This window comes from Pteropus alecto, unplaced genomic scaffold (assembly GCF_000325575.1).
Source record: "Pteropus alecto unplaced genomic scaffold, ASM32557v1 scaffold81, whole genome shotgun sequence".
Classification (NCBI taxonomy): Eukaryota; Metazoa; Chordata; class Mammalia; order Chiroptera; family Pteropodidae; genus Pteropus; species Pteropus alecto.
Window position 1 is genome coordinate 17048258 of NW_006433378.1, and position 17134 is coordinate 17065391.

The 17134-nt window shown below is 34.8% G+C and overlaps 1 protein-coding gene across 1 annotated transcript in view; it reads right to left on the minus strand.

Annotated features, from left to right (window-relative positions):
* Nucleotides 1-2170: 2170 nt before the first annotated feature.
* The window catches only part of CYYR1 (cysteine and tyrosine rich 1), a 97284-nt gene continuing 82320 nt past the window's right edge, over nt 2171-17134 (minus strand). The window contains 2 exon segments of the mRNA XM_006908284.2: nt 2171-2355; nt 12514-12671. Of these exon segments, the coding sequence (XP_006908346.2) occupies nt 2171-2355; nt 12514-12671 (343 nt within the window).

The following is a 17134-nucleotide window of genomic DNA, read 5'->3' on the forward strand; positions in this document are numbered from 1 at the left end:
AATAACCATAATTCAAAGCTTTCACATCACATACTATTTTCTCCCAAGATGTATCATCTATGAAAATCATCAGTGAGTTCCAAAAGGCTATATTGATGATGTACATTTATGCTATTGTGACTCTAAATATAGATAATAAAAATACTCATCTATTGTAGGTCTACGGGTTTGTGATATACCTTATGGGAGGCCATAAAACAACTCAGAATAGAGAGATGGTGTGAATTGAAATGGCTCCTTTGTGGGTAATGTTTGCAGAACATAGGAGGTACACAATAAATGTTTATTGACAGTGAAGATGATGAGAATTCAATTTCCACTGGTTTTTCCTCTCCATTTTTCTTAAGAAATATGTGATACATTTGCTACCAACATTCTGAAAGTCACAGAGACTCTGGCACTTTGAATTTCATAGCTGCTGTGTAATTGGGTCTGATCACACTTGCAAAGGAGAGATAAATTAAAACATATGTACTGTTAAAATTGTGCTAAAATCTCAGTCATTAGAATAGGCTAGAACTCTTGAATGCATTGCATCTTCATAAATAGGAAAATCATCAGTGCCTAAAAATCAAGCAAGTCATTTAAAACAAACCTAGCTTTTAGATCTCACTGGCAGGTAAACCATATTTCAGTCAGATCAATGTATTTGATCTTATTTGAAAGTAAAATATTCTACTTATATTAGCTACTAATAATTTCTTAACAAGTATGGGAACTATAATTTATACCTTAAGATATTGCTTTTGATTGTTTTATTCAGCAAAATTCTTAGCATTGTTTTGGGATTTCACTGAATTATGATAATGATGTTGGATTAAACATTTTAGATTTAATTGCAAAGAAATACAAAAATTTAATCATTTATTCTCCAAATTTTCTCATTTTTAACTATATTAAAGGACCAACATAAAAATATAAATGTTAATGTCACTTGCAGCAAATTATGGCACATTAGATAACAACTTTTTCAGCTAAAGGTAGGCACTTCATAACATTTGGATTTTGGCAAAAGGCAACAATTAGATGTCAATATCTTAACATTTATATTAATTATGTAACTTTTTAAAGGGAATAGATTATCAAAATATCACAAAAGAGAAACAAAATTTGCCTAAGCTACCTATGAATGGAATTCCACAGAACAGAATCCAAATGTCATTTTTCTGCTTCTTTTGTAAACTTGTGTTTATTCATAATCAAGTGCTGAGTTTTACTTCCTGATGTAAAATCCCGTGGGAATATTTGGCTTCTAATCTTTTAATCAGAAGTGAAGAATTTATTGCTTGTGGAATGATAGTTTTGTTTTTTTTTTTTTTTCACAGCTGGAATCTTTGTCATAACACTCTAATTAAAGTCGAATGATTTTTAGGTGAAAGAAAGCTAGCATTGAAGAGTTCTTGGCTTCAAGCAGCTATTGAATCCCTTTGATCCTGTTTTAACTCTCAAATTAAATAGATAAGATTCAACTGTTCTAGTTATATTCATTCTTGGGGGCATAGCAATTTACCTTGCACCTACCTAAAATATGAGCAGAACTTTTGAGGGCCCAATAGAACTTCTGCTATTTGCTTTAAGCATATCTCTACCAGATAGCCAGCCAGGTTCTGTTTGAAGTCTTGGTAACAGGGCTTTTCACAAAAGCTCCAATTGCTCTTTTTTATACAGAAATCAAAGTTACTTGTTCTTATTCTGAAACCAAAGGTCCTGTAGCTTCCATCCAGTGCTTCAAACAGTATAAGGCACAGAGTAGATTCTCATGCACTTGATCTGCATTTATTGATGAATGAAGGAATGAACAATTCTGGGTCTGACTTTTTAAAGTGGCATGGAATATAGAATTCAGTGGTTTCTTTGTGTAGTCCAGGCTATTTTCCTGTCTTATATAAATCGTCTCTTTTTCAGGATCAGTATTGCAATTTCCTTAAGCAACATGATTTTCAGATATTTTGTCTGTCTCATTACTCTTCTCTGAATGTGCTTATGTTGATCAGTAGATCTTTTCAAATGTGGTCCCATCAAACCAAACATAACACTCCAGATGGGATCAGCTCTGAGAAGGATAAAAACCCTGTCTTTCTTTGCCTGGACATTCCACTTCATGTGTTGTGTGACTCAAAAGGCATATTTCTTAGAGCAATCCTTTTCTGTCTGTTTCTGAGTAGGCATTTTATTCCGGGCAAGACCTTAGATTGGCACATAGTCTGTTCTGGGAGAAGGATTGTTTCCTTGAATTTCCAGGATAAGGAGGAGGTGGAGAACGCTGTGCTGAAGCCTGTGGAGTTGGAGAGTAGGGAGGAGGCAATTCTGCACAGTGTTGCATCTCGTGGTCGTAGCCATAAGGGGGTGGTGCCACTAAAAAAGAAAATGAAAAGGCTATCAGGTACTTGGCAAATATTTGAGTGTCTACCCTGTTTAAGCCACTGGATACTTTGGGAGGAGACATAATTTTTGCCCGCAAAAATCTTAGTTTTGTCAAGCTGAAGGCACACATATATAAAAGGGCAAGGGCTATAAAAAGTGGTCCCATTGACCAAAGTACTTATAATTGGTGTCTTAAGGTAAGTTTTTGGACATATGTTGAAGATGCAGAGAGAAAAGAGGCTAGGAGAACGTTCCAGTTTGAGTAAAAGCATAACAGCAGGAGAACATTTTTGTTCAAAGCAAAAAATACATGGAGGAGAGAAATGGGAAAGACTTTGAGGAATCTGTATCACCACCATGGTGAGCTTTGATTATCCCACGAGTGTGTGATGTGCAATTATCACAGACGTTTTGAATATACTAGTGAATATGCTTTGGGAAGATGGCTCTTTGTGGTATTGGATTGTGGGCAAGCAAAGAAAAGGCAATATGATATAAAGGCATATGTGAAGGATTATAAAGGACTCATGCAATGGGGGGTGGGAATCGTAAGAGCTCTTAGGCAGCTGAATGCTTAGGTGATGACTGGGTAGGTGGAGAAAGGGATGGAGAGTGAAATAAGGTGCGAAGGTATTGGGTACCCAGTACTGGGCTCCCGTAGCTTAGAAGGGCATGAAGCCGTTACAGGAATGAGGAGGAGGGAGGTGGAGGACAAACAGGTCTGCGAATGGGGATGAGGAATTTTGTTTTCTAAATTCTATTTGAAAATCTTTCTTAATATTTTTTACTGTAATATATGTTGGTGTGTTCTTAAATCAATAGACTTTATTATGACTACGTATGGATATCTATTTTGTAGTGATCTCAAGCCCATCTCTAGGATTGGAAGAGAGGTAGTAACCCTTGAATACTCCATGTTTTTAAACACCAAATCATTCTTCAGCATCTCAGCAAACCCTCCACAAGCCCTCTGATGACTTGCCAGTAGTTGAATCATCATCAAGATCATGATTCCAGCTGGAATTGACATGCCTTAATTACTTACTAAATCACTGACTACTGAATGTCTAAATGTAGCCTAAATCACAAGACTAGTGTCATAATAATTCCAAAAAAAAAAAAAAAAAAAGCCAGGCTTTTAATATTAGAATGGTAGGAAAGAATAAGCAACATTTCAACAAACTTATTTCTAAGATGTCTTCCAAACTGTGCTTTTACGAATAACACTGTGATAGTGTTCTGACCGATATGCATGTACAAACACTGGACCTCACCCTACATGCAAACACAAACTGTGTTTCTTCTGGAACGCTTTACTTGGCTATCATTACCAGAAGCTTTGAACCATTTACTGACCTGCCTATACTCAGGGATTTGAGAAAGCAGAATTGAGTCAACTGAGAGAAGAGGAAGATGGAGACACAGAACTTGGTGGGGTATCCTCCAAGGACTTCTCTGGTGAGCAAAGGCTTTGCAAGTCTCTAGTGGGTGGAGCAGGCTGAGGGCTTATGACAGAGGAAATAGCTCTGTAGAGAAAGCAGCAATGATGGGAACAGCTTCTCTATGGCTAATTTAGACCTCTGGAGGCAGGGCTATTCCAAGCTTTGTTTTGTGCAACAAAATGGAGTAACTCCTGTGGAGTCTAAACACGTATTCCCTTTGCATTATGCCCACTCCTTTGGTTCGTTAGATCTAGGAGCACTGAGACAAAGAGATTTAAAATAAACTTTGTCCAGGCCAAGTAATGCAGCCTCCATGCAAAATGAGAAGTTACAGCTGGTACCAATTGAAGTGTTTCTTATGAGCATGTGGTTCTAAGTTGTTTTTAAACTGAAGCTTTTCCCCGCTTCCCACATGAGGAGGGGAATGATTCTACAGATTGACGCTGCATCATTCTCTGTCATGAAGCCGCAGTGCATGTTTATGTCTCCATAACGAAGCGTTTATGTTTTGCCATCTGCATAAAAACTACTGGAGGACGTTTCAGTGAGATTCCCCATGGTTTATACAGCTGCACGGTGAACATGAAAACCGAAGATATGAAACAGTGTTCTTTCATTCATATAGCCTTTGAATTTTGATAAAGTGGATAATCTAAGGCTGAAGAGCAATATTTTAAGGACTATCCATCGTGAAATAAACATGGCACATCTTTATAGTGCTAGCTACTGGAAGACATTTTGAAATAATACTTGTATAATTGTGGACCGTGTTGTCTTTCTTTGTGGCAGATAATAAGGTTTCACTAGGAAGTAAACTTTTCAAGGTATGAATTTTTAGAATTCTAGGTTAACTCTAAGGTGGTTTTGTTCTTCAAGGCTAAATCATCTCTAAAAGATGTATGGATGCAGCTGGAGATACGGTATCTTTGAAATTCTTTTGTAAGCTATATTCCAATTTTCTGATTTAAGTAGAGCAAACATGCCATTTATCTTTAATGTCATTAGTTGTCTACGATATTACAAAATTTAAGGATGCTATAGAATTTATAGAAGACTTTTAATGTTTTTCACTCAGGCCAACATTTCTAAAGCAAATGTAAAGTTATCAAAACTATACAACATTATTTTAGAAAATTTGGAAGCACAGGATAATCTTCCATAATTTTGCCACCACAATTTAACAATTATTTTTATATATTTTCCCCATTATTTGTTTTTTATATCCTTGTAGTTATGTAAAATGGTATAGGTTTTTTTTACTTTTTATTATAACATAATCTTTTTCATTCTGCTATATGTTCTTCATAAACTTTATTGTTAATAGCTGCATATTATTTGCCTGGCCATTCACTTGTTTTGAGAGTAACAGTTTTTTTACTATTATAAATAATGAAGTGGTGAATATCCTTCTACACATAGACTTTTCATTATTTTGAATTAGTTCTTTAGAATAAAATTCCAGGACTCAACTTACTGGCTATCACTAACTATTTTGGTTATTTAATAGTGAAAAAAATATAGCTCTTTTGTTTTACATTTCTTCGATAGTAGCTAAGTTTGATGTTCTAAATATTGTTTACTATTTGTAATTCATATTGGGTGATTTATTTTTTGTTTTTGAGATCTTAATTAGCATTAAGATATAATTAAGATAACAAGATATAAACACATTACAATATTATATAATGTGTATGTATCTCTTTCTAAAAATATTTCTTTGTCAAAATGGTTAATTGTTTTTACCTTATTGACATATTGAAGTTTAAAACTTGTATCTAACAAAAATATGGCTCTTTATCTTTTTGATTTCTTCTGGCTTGTTTCCAAGCTTAAAAATGTGTCTTCTCTTTCAGATATTTGATATATAACCAATCTATTTCTCAGTTTTTCCATTTAAGTCTGTATATTTAATGTTTCCTTATTTCTGCTGTTTTACTTGGTATATTCTTGAAGAAAAGTTTATTTTTTTTTAAGTTCTAACTTTTGGTTGAGCCACATTATCTAAACGTGGATTCTTAATCCTCACTTTTTACAGTTTTGCTATCTCTCCTTTAGAGTTTGCAAAATTTTAATCTACTTGCTTTCTTCCAATAAATAAGGGCATATCTTTTTGTACCAGAAACACCTCATTTTAATTATTATTGATTTTTAAATGGTCTAATATTTGGTAGGACAGGGAAATCTCATGACATTTTTTAACATTTTTTTAAAATTTATATTTTATTGACATATAACATTGTATAAATTTAAAGTATATGATGTGTTAATTTGACAAATTTATACATTGCAATATGATTACCACTTGTTAATTAAGCAAGGAGACCACTAGACTGAGGTGACTCAACCAAAATCTAAGTTTGTAAATGCCTCAGAGTTACAAATCAAAGTGCTAAAGACAATCAATCACAAGTAGCCAACTAAGCATTAAGCTCTAGCCAATCAAATAAATTTCCTTTCTTTGCTTGCATGCTTTCTCTATGTAAGGCGGGGTGCACCTAACCAATTCCTGTTTGGTGCTGTCTGATTCTAACCAATTTTTGCTCAAACTATTAAAAATTTTAATATGCCTTAGTTTATCTTTTAATACACTTTAGCATTGGCTAACAGCTCTATCACTCATGACTTATTAGTAATAACAACATTAATATTATTGCTGGGAGAAAACCTTCTCCTCCACCTTCCCCTAAACCCCACGACTCACCATTCACTAGAACCACACTTAGAACTCACAGAGCTCCTGACAAGAGCTCCGCAGCCTCCACCCCACCATACAAACATAGCCCTACCCGCGCTCCTCTGCACTGGCCTAAGCTACAATTCCAGAAAGGATGATATCATTAGAACCTATCATTTCTCTTCCCCTTAGAAAACTTCAAGACAGGTCTAGTCACGTTTTATATCCCTCTGTCCCCATGAGAAGAACAAGCTCCTGGAACAGCCTACATGGTAGATCTTTAACTATGAAAGCCTTTACATATCTAATCTTATTAATTATCCAGATTTTCCCAGCCCCTTTCTCTGTGCTCAGCACACAAAGTGTGTCATCAGAAAAGTCTTTTATATCCTCACCCTCTTTTCATCTCTTTACTTGTTACTCTAGCTCAGAATATGAGGACGTTTTCTTCTGATTGTATCTGTTTTCTCAGTGAAGGGAGATCTGTTGAGAAATCATCGGCTGAGAGTGAAAAGGGCTGAGTGGTATTTTGAATTTTGAGAAGAGAGAAGAATGCATGAAATAGTTATCTCTGAGAGTGAAAATGAACATTCATTTCACCTTTCTATTTTATATTAAATCTGATTTTCAAACCACTGTCTATTCTCCCTCTTTAAAAAATCCGAGCTCTTTTGTAACACATGCCATGAGATCATACTACCTTTTACTGCTTGTTATCAATATATGTGTTCCTCTCTGCCCCAAACTCTCATGCACTGAAGATTTAGCATCAGGCACATGATCCTTCTTTACATCACAAATTCTATTATTATTCTTGCTGATGTCAACATTCATGTGTTGAAATAAATTTCTAGCTCCAAGATGGAGCTGCTCTAAGATGGAGCCGCTCCTGCCCAGTGTGCCACATCGAGCGAAGTGGAACTTAGATAAGATTCACGTCCCTGTAATGCTCTGCGTGACCAGAAACTCAGTATACATCTCCAGTCAGCTAATCCCCAAACGCCAAGCCAACTCTGGGTTCCATACTTACTTACTAGTTCCTTCTCACCCCAACAAGGTTGACTGGGTGTGGCCTTAGCCAATTATATATTTTCCATTTTTCTCTTTGTGGTTCTTCATTCTTTATCCTATGAAAGTTTCCTGCCTTCTGCCTGTTTTACAGTTCTCCGCATGAAGACTGTCTACTTCATGGAGTGTTAAAAGTTCCTATCACCTAAATTACCTTCAACCATTTTTAAAACACGTGTAACCCTGCCTTTCAGTCTCTTGCCTTCACAAATCTTTTTCTCACCTTGTTGTAACCAATTATAGTACCATTTTACAAAATCTGACCACCATTCTTTATCTTTCTAGAATACACATTCTGAAACATCTTGGACCTCATCTGGATTTCCAATTTACTGATGGCATTACAAAAAAAAAAAAAAAATTAAACTGATGTCATCTCTTTTCTGCCTTCATGTTCTTATTTATTTCAGCTTGGATTTATGGTGCATAACTAAAATTATTTATGTGCATCTATCATCAACTTTCTTATGTTTTTCTTTCCCCATTGCCTGATGATACTCTAATCCCGAAGAAATCTAACATTTTGGCCACCCCGGATCTGTATCTAAGAGCTTAATGTAGCCAGATAAAAATGCACAATCATGCTGACTGATCTCACTTTAGGTGACCATAGCCTTAAGTGTGGAGGCCCTCCGCAATGCTTGGAGATTATGCATTTCTTTAGGCATTCGCCATCCCTCTGTTCCCTGTTTGATCTTTTTTCTTTCTCCTTAACTGCAAACACTTCCTCAGCCCACTTTCAGCACCAGACTTGCTTCTTATTTCACTAAGGAAATAGGCACAATCAGAAGAGTCCATCCTCACATCACTCCTCTGATTAGTACATGGAAATCTCCGCATATTCAGTACATATACTAATAAGGTTGCCCTCATTTGTTAATTCAATGATGCAAATGTAGTGTTCATTTCTTAATGAAATATTTCCAAAATATATTAAAAACGACAAGCCGGTTATTGTAGAATATTCGTCAACTTGGGTTTGACAGATATTTTTCACAGGAAGATTCAGATTGTGAACTTCTAGCTGAAATACCACACAGATGAAGCTGTGTCATCCTCAGAGGAACAACCAAAGAGGCAAGATGGCCATTTGTCTCTCTTTGGTGATATTAATTTTTACTTCCTGGTGGAGATGATATCTGGTTTCTCCACTTTTACAATTAATAAGAAATCTGGGAGTAGATACTTTAAGAGCATGCAAATATCCTGCTCCTCAGCAATCTTTCCCCCTAGAGATAGTGTAGATTGATGATTCTTGTTTTAAACCTTTCTTATGATGGTTTTAAAATGATGAATATTCTAACTTCATAGCTCCTTTCTACGTGTATCTTTTGAAATTTTTCTGTTAGCAAGAGCCTCCCCGCCTTTCTCCATTGTTTACATCTATGTATGTATGTATGTATGTACGTATATATCTATTTATGTCTGTCTATCTATCATCTATGTATCTATGTATCAATGTATGTATGTATGTATGTATGTATGTATGTATGTATCTAATCATCTATCTTTGTATCTATGTATCTAATCTATCTATCTGTCTATCTATCAATCTATCACCTATCATCAATAAATCATCAGTATTTATTGATGTAATAGTAACAGTAATGTATTGCAAATCTCAATTTTTTTGATAGCATTGAAATCCCTTGTTTTCCTTTTGTTGGCATTTGATTTTTATATCTTGGCAAAGCCTTTCATTATTGTCTTTCTATATTATATTCTTTCAGGTGTGTATCATCCAAACTTATTTTTTAAAAGGGGTTGACATGATCAATTTTCTTTGTTTACATTAAAGTTCTAGAAAGTAGTAGAATTGTAAGACTTAGCAAATAATTCTTATGTTCATATTGATCACACCGATGGTTTTAAAAATAATTGTAATTAAACAGAACTTCATTCATTCTACCCAACATGGCAGGAATGAAAAACTATTTTGGAAAGTCACTGTCCAGCAAAGGGTCAGGAGTGACAGATTACCTTTTCTTGGCAGAGTAATTATATTCACTGTAGGGTTCCCCACTGAGCACTTTCACCAAGGGATAAAATAACCTTGGCTAAATTATTTTCTACTCAGTTATGTAGCCTCTAGTCTGTAGGACTGTACAATAACTTGGGTTGTTATCTCAATTATCACAGGGTTAATTAATTAATGTGGGTAAAACATTTTATAATTCTACACATGAAAGATTTTGAAAAGAATTTGATACGTCTCTATGTTGTTTCTCTATCCTTTAAGTAAAAGCTTAATTAGTGTCTTTGAGAAGGAAATGAGAAGTAATCAAGCACATTATGTTTTGAAGACCTACTCTTTTTGCAGTAAAAATGCTTCTACCATAAGGTTTATTATGTTTCTTGCATCATTTGGTTCTCAGAACAATGCATTTACAAAAAATGCAACATGCTTCTATGATCTGCCAATATAAATGGTGCTTCTATAAAGTTTTCAAAACATGTTTCCATGCAGAAAATAGAAACCTCAAACCCAAGGAAACACAAGACTTCACATTAAAATATTATTTTACCTTGTATTTTAATTTTATAAAAAAATTTTAAATGTTTTAAGAATTAAGTTTAACTAAACTATTCTTGGTCAGCCAAAAAGTCTATCTGGAATGCTATCTGCAGAGCTCTTTTCTTTGCCTTCCCTCCAAGTAATGTCTCTGTCCAACTCTCCTTTGTTTTTCTCTTGGGTTATTGACTGAGCAGGTAAAAATGGGGAGATGTGAAGAATAAAAAGTAATTCCCCTTATTTTTTTTTTTTTAAATATATCCCATACTCACTCCAACAATAGTCTCTGTAAGTTGAGAAGATCAAAATCGTGAATTCCTTTTGTAGTGAGTAAAAGCTACATACTCAGGGGTGGAAATTGAGGCAAATTCTCTAGGTATTGATGTATAACTAAATCAGATCTTGTGACAGGTTTTGTTTCTACATTTCTTCTGCCATGTCTGCCGAGGGTCCATTATGCACCAGTCCTAGTCTTACATACTTGGTATTGAGTGGTGAACAACTTAGACAAACGGAACTGGTATTCCAGAAAAACGGGATGATCTAAACAATAAATGTAATGATTACGTGAACTATGTGGTAGGTCAGAAGATTAAAAACACTCTGGAAAAAAAAAGTAGAGTAAGGAGGATTAGGGTACTGTGGGAAGGGACACATTACAATCTTAAATAGGGGAATCAGGACAGGCCTCATTCAGGAGGTGACCTTTGATCAAAGACTCGGATTAAGTGATGGAGTTAGTTTTCTGGGCAAGCCTTAAGATGGGTGTGTGCCCTGTGTGTTCACGGAGCAGCAAAGGAAAACGTGTGACCAGAGCCAGAGTGGCAAGAAGGAGAGTAGAGGAAATGAGTTCAGAGAAATAAAAAGAGGAGGCAAATCATGCATCGCCTTGCAGACCCTGGTAGAGTTTGCCTTTTACTTTGGGTAAGATGAGGGCCCACTGGCTTTGACTCTTCCTCTGGGGGAAATGGGAAGATTTTGAGCAAATGAATGATATAATTTGACCACTGTTTTAAAAAGTTCACTCTGGCTACTGTGTTGAGAATTGACCTTGGGATTTGGGGGAGATGCCGGGAGAGCAGTTAGGATATTATTATACCAATGGAGGTGACAGCTGGTGATGGCTCACACCAGGAAAGGAACAGTAGGTACTGTGAGAAGTAGTCAGACACTGTATATATTTTGAAGATGGAGCTGAAGGAAAGAAAAGAGTCAAAGATGGCTCCAAGATTTTTGGCTTGAAAAATGGAAGGCTAGAGATGCCATCAGCTGAAATGGCAAAGGCTATGAGTAAAAGAGGATTTGGGGGAATGGTCAGAAATACTGCTTTAGACATGTGAAATTTAAGGCATCTATTAGGCATTTAAGTGGAGATGTATAATAGGTGGAGGAATCAAATAAATCTGTAATTCAGGAAAGGTTTATAATGGAGATATATAACTTTGTGGGAGCATTGGCATATAAATAGTACTTAGTACCATGAGGCCAAATGATATAACCAATAAAGTAGGTGTAGATACTGGATAGAAGAAAAGACTAAGCCTTGAGATACTCCAACATGAAGATACTGGAGAAGAGGAAGAGAGGCAGACAAAAGGGGAACAGGATGATGGTTATTTTCATTTTTCTGAAATTTGCTCCCTCAAGTTAAAGATGATAGTGAAAATGTTAAGAGAGGAAGGATTAGGGAATTGATACAAAAGGCAGATGGTGTATAGAAGGTACCCTCTTCCTTTTCTATAGGAATTGAGAGAGGTCATGAGTGTGAATAGGAAATTATCTTTCTAAGGATGTGTTAAATTTAGAACTTGACTCTTTTTTATATGTCAGACTGTACATATACAGATTGACTTAGAAAGCACTATTGAAATCATCTTATGCAAAACACAGTATTTTGTTTATAGAGTCATATATGTTCAAGATATTTACATATGGAACTTCTAGCAGATTCTCAACAAATACTTGTCAAATTATTAATATATTACCTTCACTCTTTGTTGAGAATTTTAATATGTTAAAACTGGTTCTTTGCATAAAGAAGACACATAAAAACTTTCTTCACTACTTTTTCTCAAAACATACATACCTATTGACTCAGAAGCCAGTTTATTCAGACATGTACCTTATACTTTATAATTATTTATCAGAACTCACTGGCAGATAGACACAATGGGTGTGAATTGTCTATTTCTCTTGATTCTGGCTGATGGGCAATTGTAGTCAATGAGATATCCATTGAAAATATGAATATCTTCAAGTATGAGGTAGATTTTATTATCTGGAGCTAAGTAATATCTATTGACAGCAGAAGTTTCAGTCAACATGGACTCAGGAATACACCACATACTTGGAGATTATTCCAGTGAGAGCGTTAGTGTTTCCTCTCTCCAAGGAATCGAGAATGACTAACAAATCCGACTTTCCCTTGAGAAGGAGTGAGCGATTCAGCTTACCAGGATAGGAGGAGATGGCGTTGATGCGGGAGGTCCTGATGACTCCCACCCGGGTCCCACGGTTGTTTTTCATGCACATGCAGACACATATGGCAATTCCAGCTATGACCCCCATGATAAATACGATTCCAAACACGATGCCAGCAATTGCCGTGCCCCTAAAAAGGGAAAACAAAAGTCTCATAAGGATTTTTCAGCCTTTCAAATACAGCTCAGTGACTACATGACAAGTGCTTCTTTACAAATATTCTTAAGGATAATGTTAAAAAAAAAAGATAAGTCTCTGAATTGGTTAAGTAAATAGTATTCTGTATATCAATGGATAAGAAAAAGTTATAAACCTTTAGGGAATCCTCCTCCAGAAAAGTAAACTCATCATTCAGATTCTGGTTTTAAAAATTCATGTATTTATACAAAACACAATTCTCCAGATATGCTCTCTAAAATTTTAATTAAAAAACTATTCTGCAGTGTACTTAAACAGCAAATAATTTACCTATTTTCTGTGGAGTATATGTGTTTAATGAATACAGTTTGATAAATGCCAAAATATTAAACAAAATTTAACATGTATCCTGATTAAAATGCTTTGTAAGGTGGAGCTAGAATTTTTTTCTTAACAAAACAAAGAAAACCAAACCTTTTTTTAATTATACAGAGAACAGTCATGACAAACAATATTCCCATTAAATTCAGGAACAATATAAGTAAAAGCTTTATTTTATCAATGTCAATGTTTTTCTCCAGAACAATTTTCCTCATGCAACAAAATCATAGAAAGAAAAAAAAAAAAACTACTGCATGAAAGAGTCAAATCGTCATTATGTGTAGATAACATAATTTGTAGGAGACTACATTTGTCCACCATTTTGAAAAGTTATAGGGAAATGTTCATCAAAATGTAAATTTCAACAGGCAGTATCATTTCTAGCCATGCTTCCTAAAGAAATACAGCATATGTGGGTACAAATAATGACCAAGGATGTTCATCAAAATATTGCTGCTAAGGAAAAAATATCAGAAACACCCTAATTCCATAAAAAGAGGATTAACAAATAGAAGAAAATATGATACATCAGAGAATGAATCCTATACAATGATTGAAAAGGGTGAAGAGGTCCACAAGGATTGAGATGTTCATGATACATGGTTAACTTAATAATACTACAAATGAAAAGGCATGCATTAACACAATAGCACCAGTATTAACAGATAATGGCAGTGAGGTAAATTGTATTTTTATACACCAAATTTTGGAATGTATAGATAGCGATTATTTTGTAGAATGGGAAAATAAAATTTTAACTTGTGTACTCCCCAGAAGCAACCATTTTCAACTCTTTCGGACATTTTTAGTACCGTTCTTCCTATTTCTCAATAATATGATTACATTTCTTTATTTAAAAATTTTTAATTTTACATATTGTTATTGGCTCATCTTACAGTTTTTGGGAATGTAGATCCCTCAGACAAATTTTATCCTTCATTAAATCAGTCATCAGTATTTATATTACTGTGCCATTACTTACTGCTGAGCAAGCAACATATCATGATCATCTTATAGTTATTTTTAAAGGCATTTCCACGAGTTCCTATCTTCCCATGTACCTATAGCTTCTCATCCCCTCCCTAATTCTTAGAAATCTTTCAAAAAATTACCAGTTATTTTTAAACACTGAAACACAGTAACAATCACGTTATCAATTCTGTTTTGTCTCCATGGTGATTTCCCTTATAGCCTGCCAACTCCAGTGGTTCCTTTTCAATCTGGAACTGTTTCTAGACCTGTTTAGTGGTCTGTGGGTGTCTAGTTTCTGGAAACTATTCTTTCTCTTTCTTGGTGAACTGCCCTGTTTGTTGAAGCACATCCACGAATGACTTCTTAAAGAAAGGTTCAAGGCAAGTAAATGTTTCAGAGTCCTCGCATGCCTGAAAATGACTTAATGCTATCCACATTTGGCTGGGTATGGATTCTAAGATGTTATTTCTCAGAAACATGAAGGCATTGTTAATTGTTTTCTAGAATTTGGTATTGCTGTAGAGGAATCATATATCACTCTAATTACTTTCCTTTGTGTGATGCTGTTTTCTTTTTTTTCTTTCTGAAGTTCTTAGTATTTTCTTTTTACTCTTGTCTTCTGAAATTCTGTAATGTACTTGGATTAAAAAAAAATTATTTTGCCAGGTCCTTGGGATATTTCATGTGTGAGACTCACGTTCTTCTGTTCTTGAAACCATTCCATAAGTTGATAATTTCCTTTCCACCATTTTCTCTGTTTCTCTTTCTAAAAGCTTATTCTGAAATAAGCCTTTGAACTTTCTGGATAAATTCTTTAACTTTTCTCATCTCTGTTTACTTGAACTGCTTTCTGGGGAATTTCACTGACTTCATCTTCCAAAGTTTTATTGAACTTTTAAATTTCAGCTATCATATTTTTAATTTCCAGAAGCTTTATCTTATACTCTATTGCAACACTCCTTTTTAAAGTGTCCTGTTTTGCTTTCAAGGATGTAATTTTCTTCCTTAATCTCTGAAGATACCAATGATATATTATTTGAGATTTTCTCTACTCTTTGTATTTCCTTTGTCTTGTCTAGGTTACTTTCTATTTAATTTTTTTTATCTGTTTTATTTTTGATATATATATATATTTAAATATCTAGTGATCCCTGAATCTCTTCCTATTAAAAAAGACAATACTAAATATCTGCTTGGAAGTTCAGTGTACAAGACTAGCATTGGACAGGTGAATTCGCTTGAGGTCAGTTCCCATAGGTTTTTTCTTTGGGGCTGTTCATTTTCCTCTTTAAAAGGATCCTCCAATTTCATACTTGCGAGTATGAGCTGGACTGCGTTTCCCAGAGCCTGGGGTTTTACCCATAATGGTATGAACTTTCACAAAATTCTCATGCTTTCAGCTCAGAGACTCAGTCTCACTCTACTGTGATGGTGGAGGCTTTCAGGATAAGCCTTTAAAAATTAAAAAAAAAAAAAATCTTCGTGGTTTAAATCATGACTTCGGAAGCCAGACTGCCTGGGTTCCAACTGTAGTTGCTAACCCTCACCCCTCCACTCAGTTTTCTTAATGAAACAGAGGTCAGTTTGGTGTTTAACTGACTCTCCTTCCAAATTTCATGGCATAAAATATCTGTGCTCCTGGCTCACTTGCAAGATAAGTTATTCTTCTTAGTGTGATATGAGCATCCATCCTACACTTTTCTAGGACAGGTTCATAATCTCTCATCCCAAACCACTGTGTCCAGACATGTCTCATAAATCAGGAATTTTCAGGTTTTGGAAAGAGAAAACAGTACATACACTGTATATTATATGATATGCCCAGGACCAGCATCCTGAACATAATGCATTTACATTTCTGCAGTAAAGGTGGGAATATTAACATTTGTGAATTATTTAGATATTAAATAAAGCGCCGGATTTGTTCGAGTCCAGTCTTACCGCCAATCGAGTTATATAAAACCTTTCACTTTCCTAAACTTTTTGAAGATTTCAGAATTTTAGCCAATGAATTGTGAACTTGTATTTGTACTTTTCAGAAGAGATTTTTCTCTCTATGACCTTTCTCACCCCCATAAAAAACAGAATAATATTGACAATATTCCAATAGATGACTACATGCATTTTAACTTTGTTAGTAAATTGTAAATTGTAAAAGTGAAATGTGAGACATAAGGGCAGAGTCTAGCAGTTTAATAAGTTTTTTTTTTTCAAGAAAAAAGATTTATCAAGGAAAATAATTTGAAATAAGAAAACTAAAAGTGATCCAGAAACTTCTTTTTATTGTAATTTTTAGGTCTAAATAAGATTAAATTGAAGGGCTTATGATCCAGAAATAATCAACAGCTCAATTATTCAGGCATATAATTTCCAAAATATGTGTTATAGAAACTGTTAATATCAAATAGGGATATATTTATATTCATTAATCCTTTTTTAAATAGAGGAAAATAGAAAATTAGTCACATTTTGTTTTCTTCTTGGTAGCTCTAACAAAAGTGCTTACTCTTGAGGCCAGCAGTGAGATTGCAACTAATATGTTAAAATAGGTTTTTCAATTAAATCATGATTTTGGTGTCCTTGATCCTTTGATAGCCATTAACAATACTAAGTTAGTTATTTAAGACATGGTAAATATAAAAGTTATAGCCTTATTACTATTATTAATTCAGAGAAACAGTAAACAAGCTAAACATATAAATAATTTGGTTTAGTCAACTATTGGAAAGAGACGAGCTACTAAATTGAGAAATCTGACATCATAAAAACCTTAAAAAAATTTAGAAAATTTATTTTGGAAAGAATGTATGTCAAGGTGTGCATATTTTTTGGTCATCAGAAAGACCAAAGCATGATTAGAAGGTTGAGTCTTTCGGCCTCACTTCTGACCTCTGGGGAAGGGGGCAGGGATTGGAGACTGCTAATCACCAATGGCCGATGATTTAATCAATCATGCCTACCCAAGGAAAGCTCCATAAAAACCTTTACATGATGGGATTCAGAGAGTTTCTGGGTTGGTGAACACACTGTGATGCTGGGAGGATGGAGCTCCTGGAGAGGTTGGTTATAGAAGCTCTGGAAGCTCCAGTTCCCTGCCCCTAT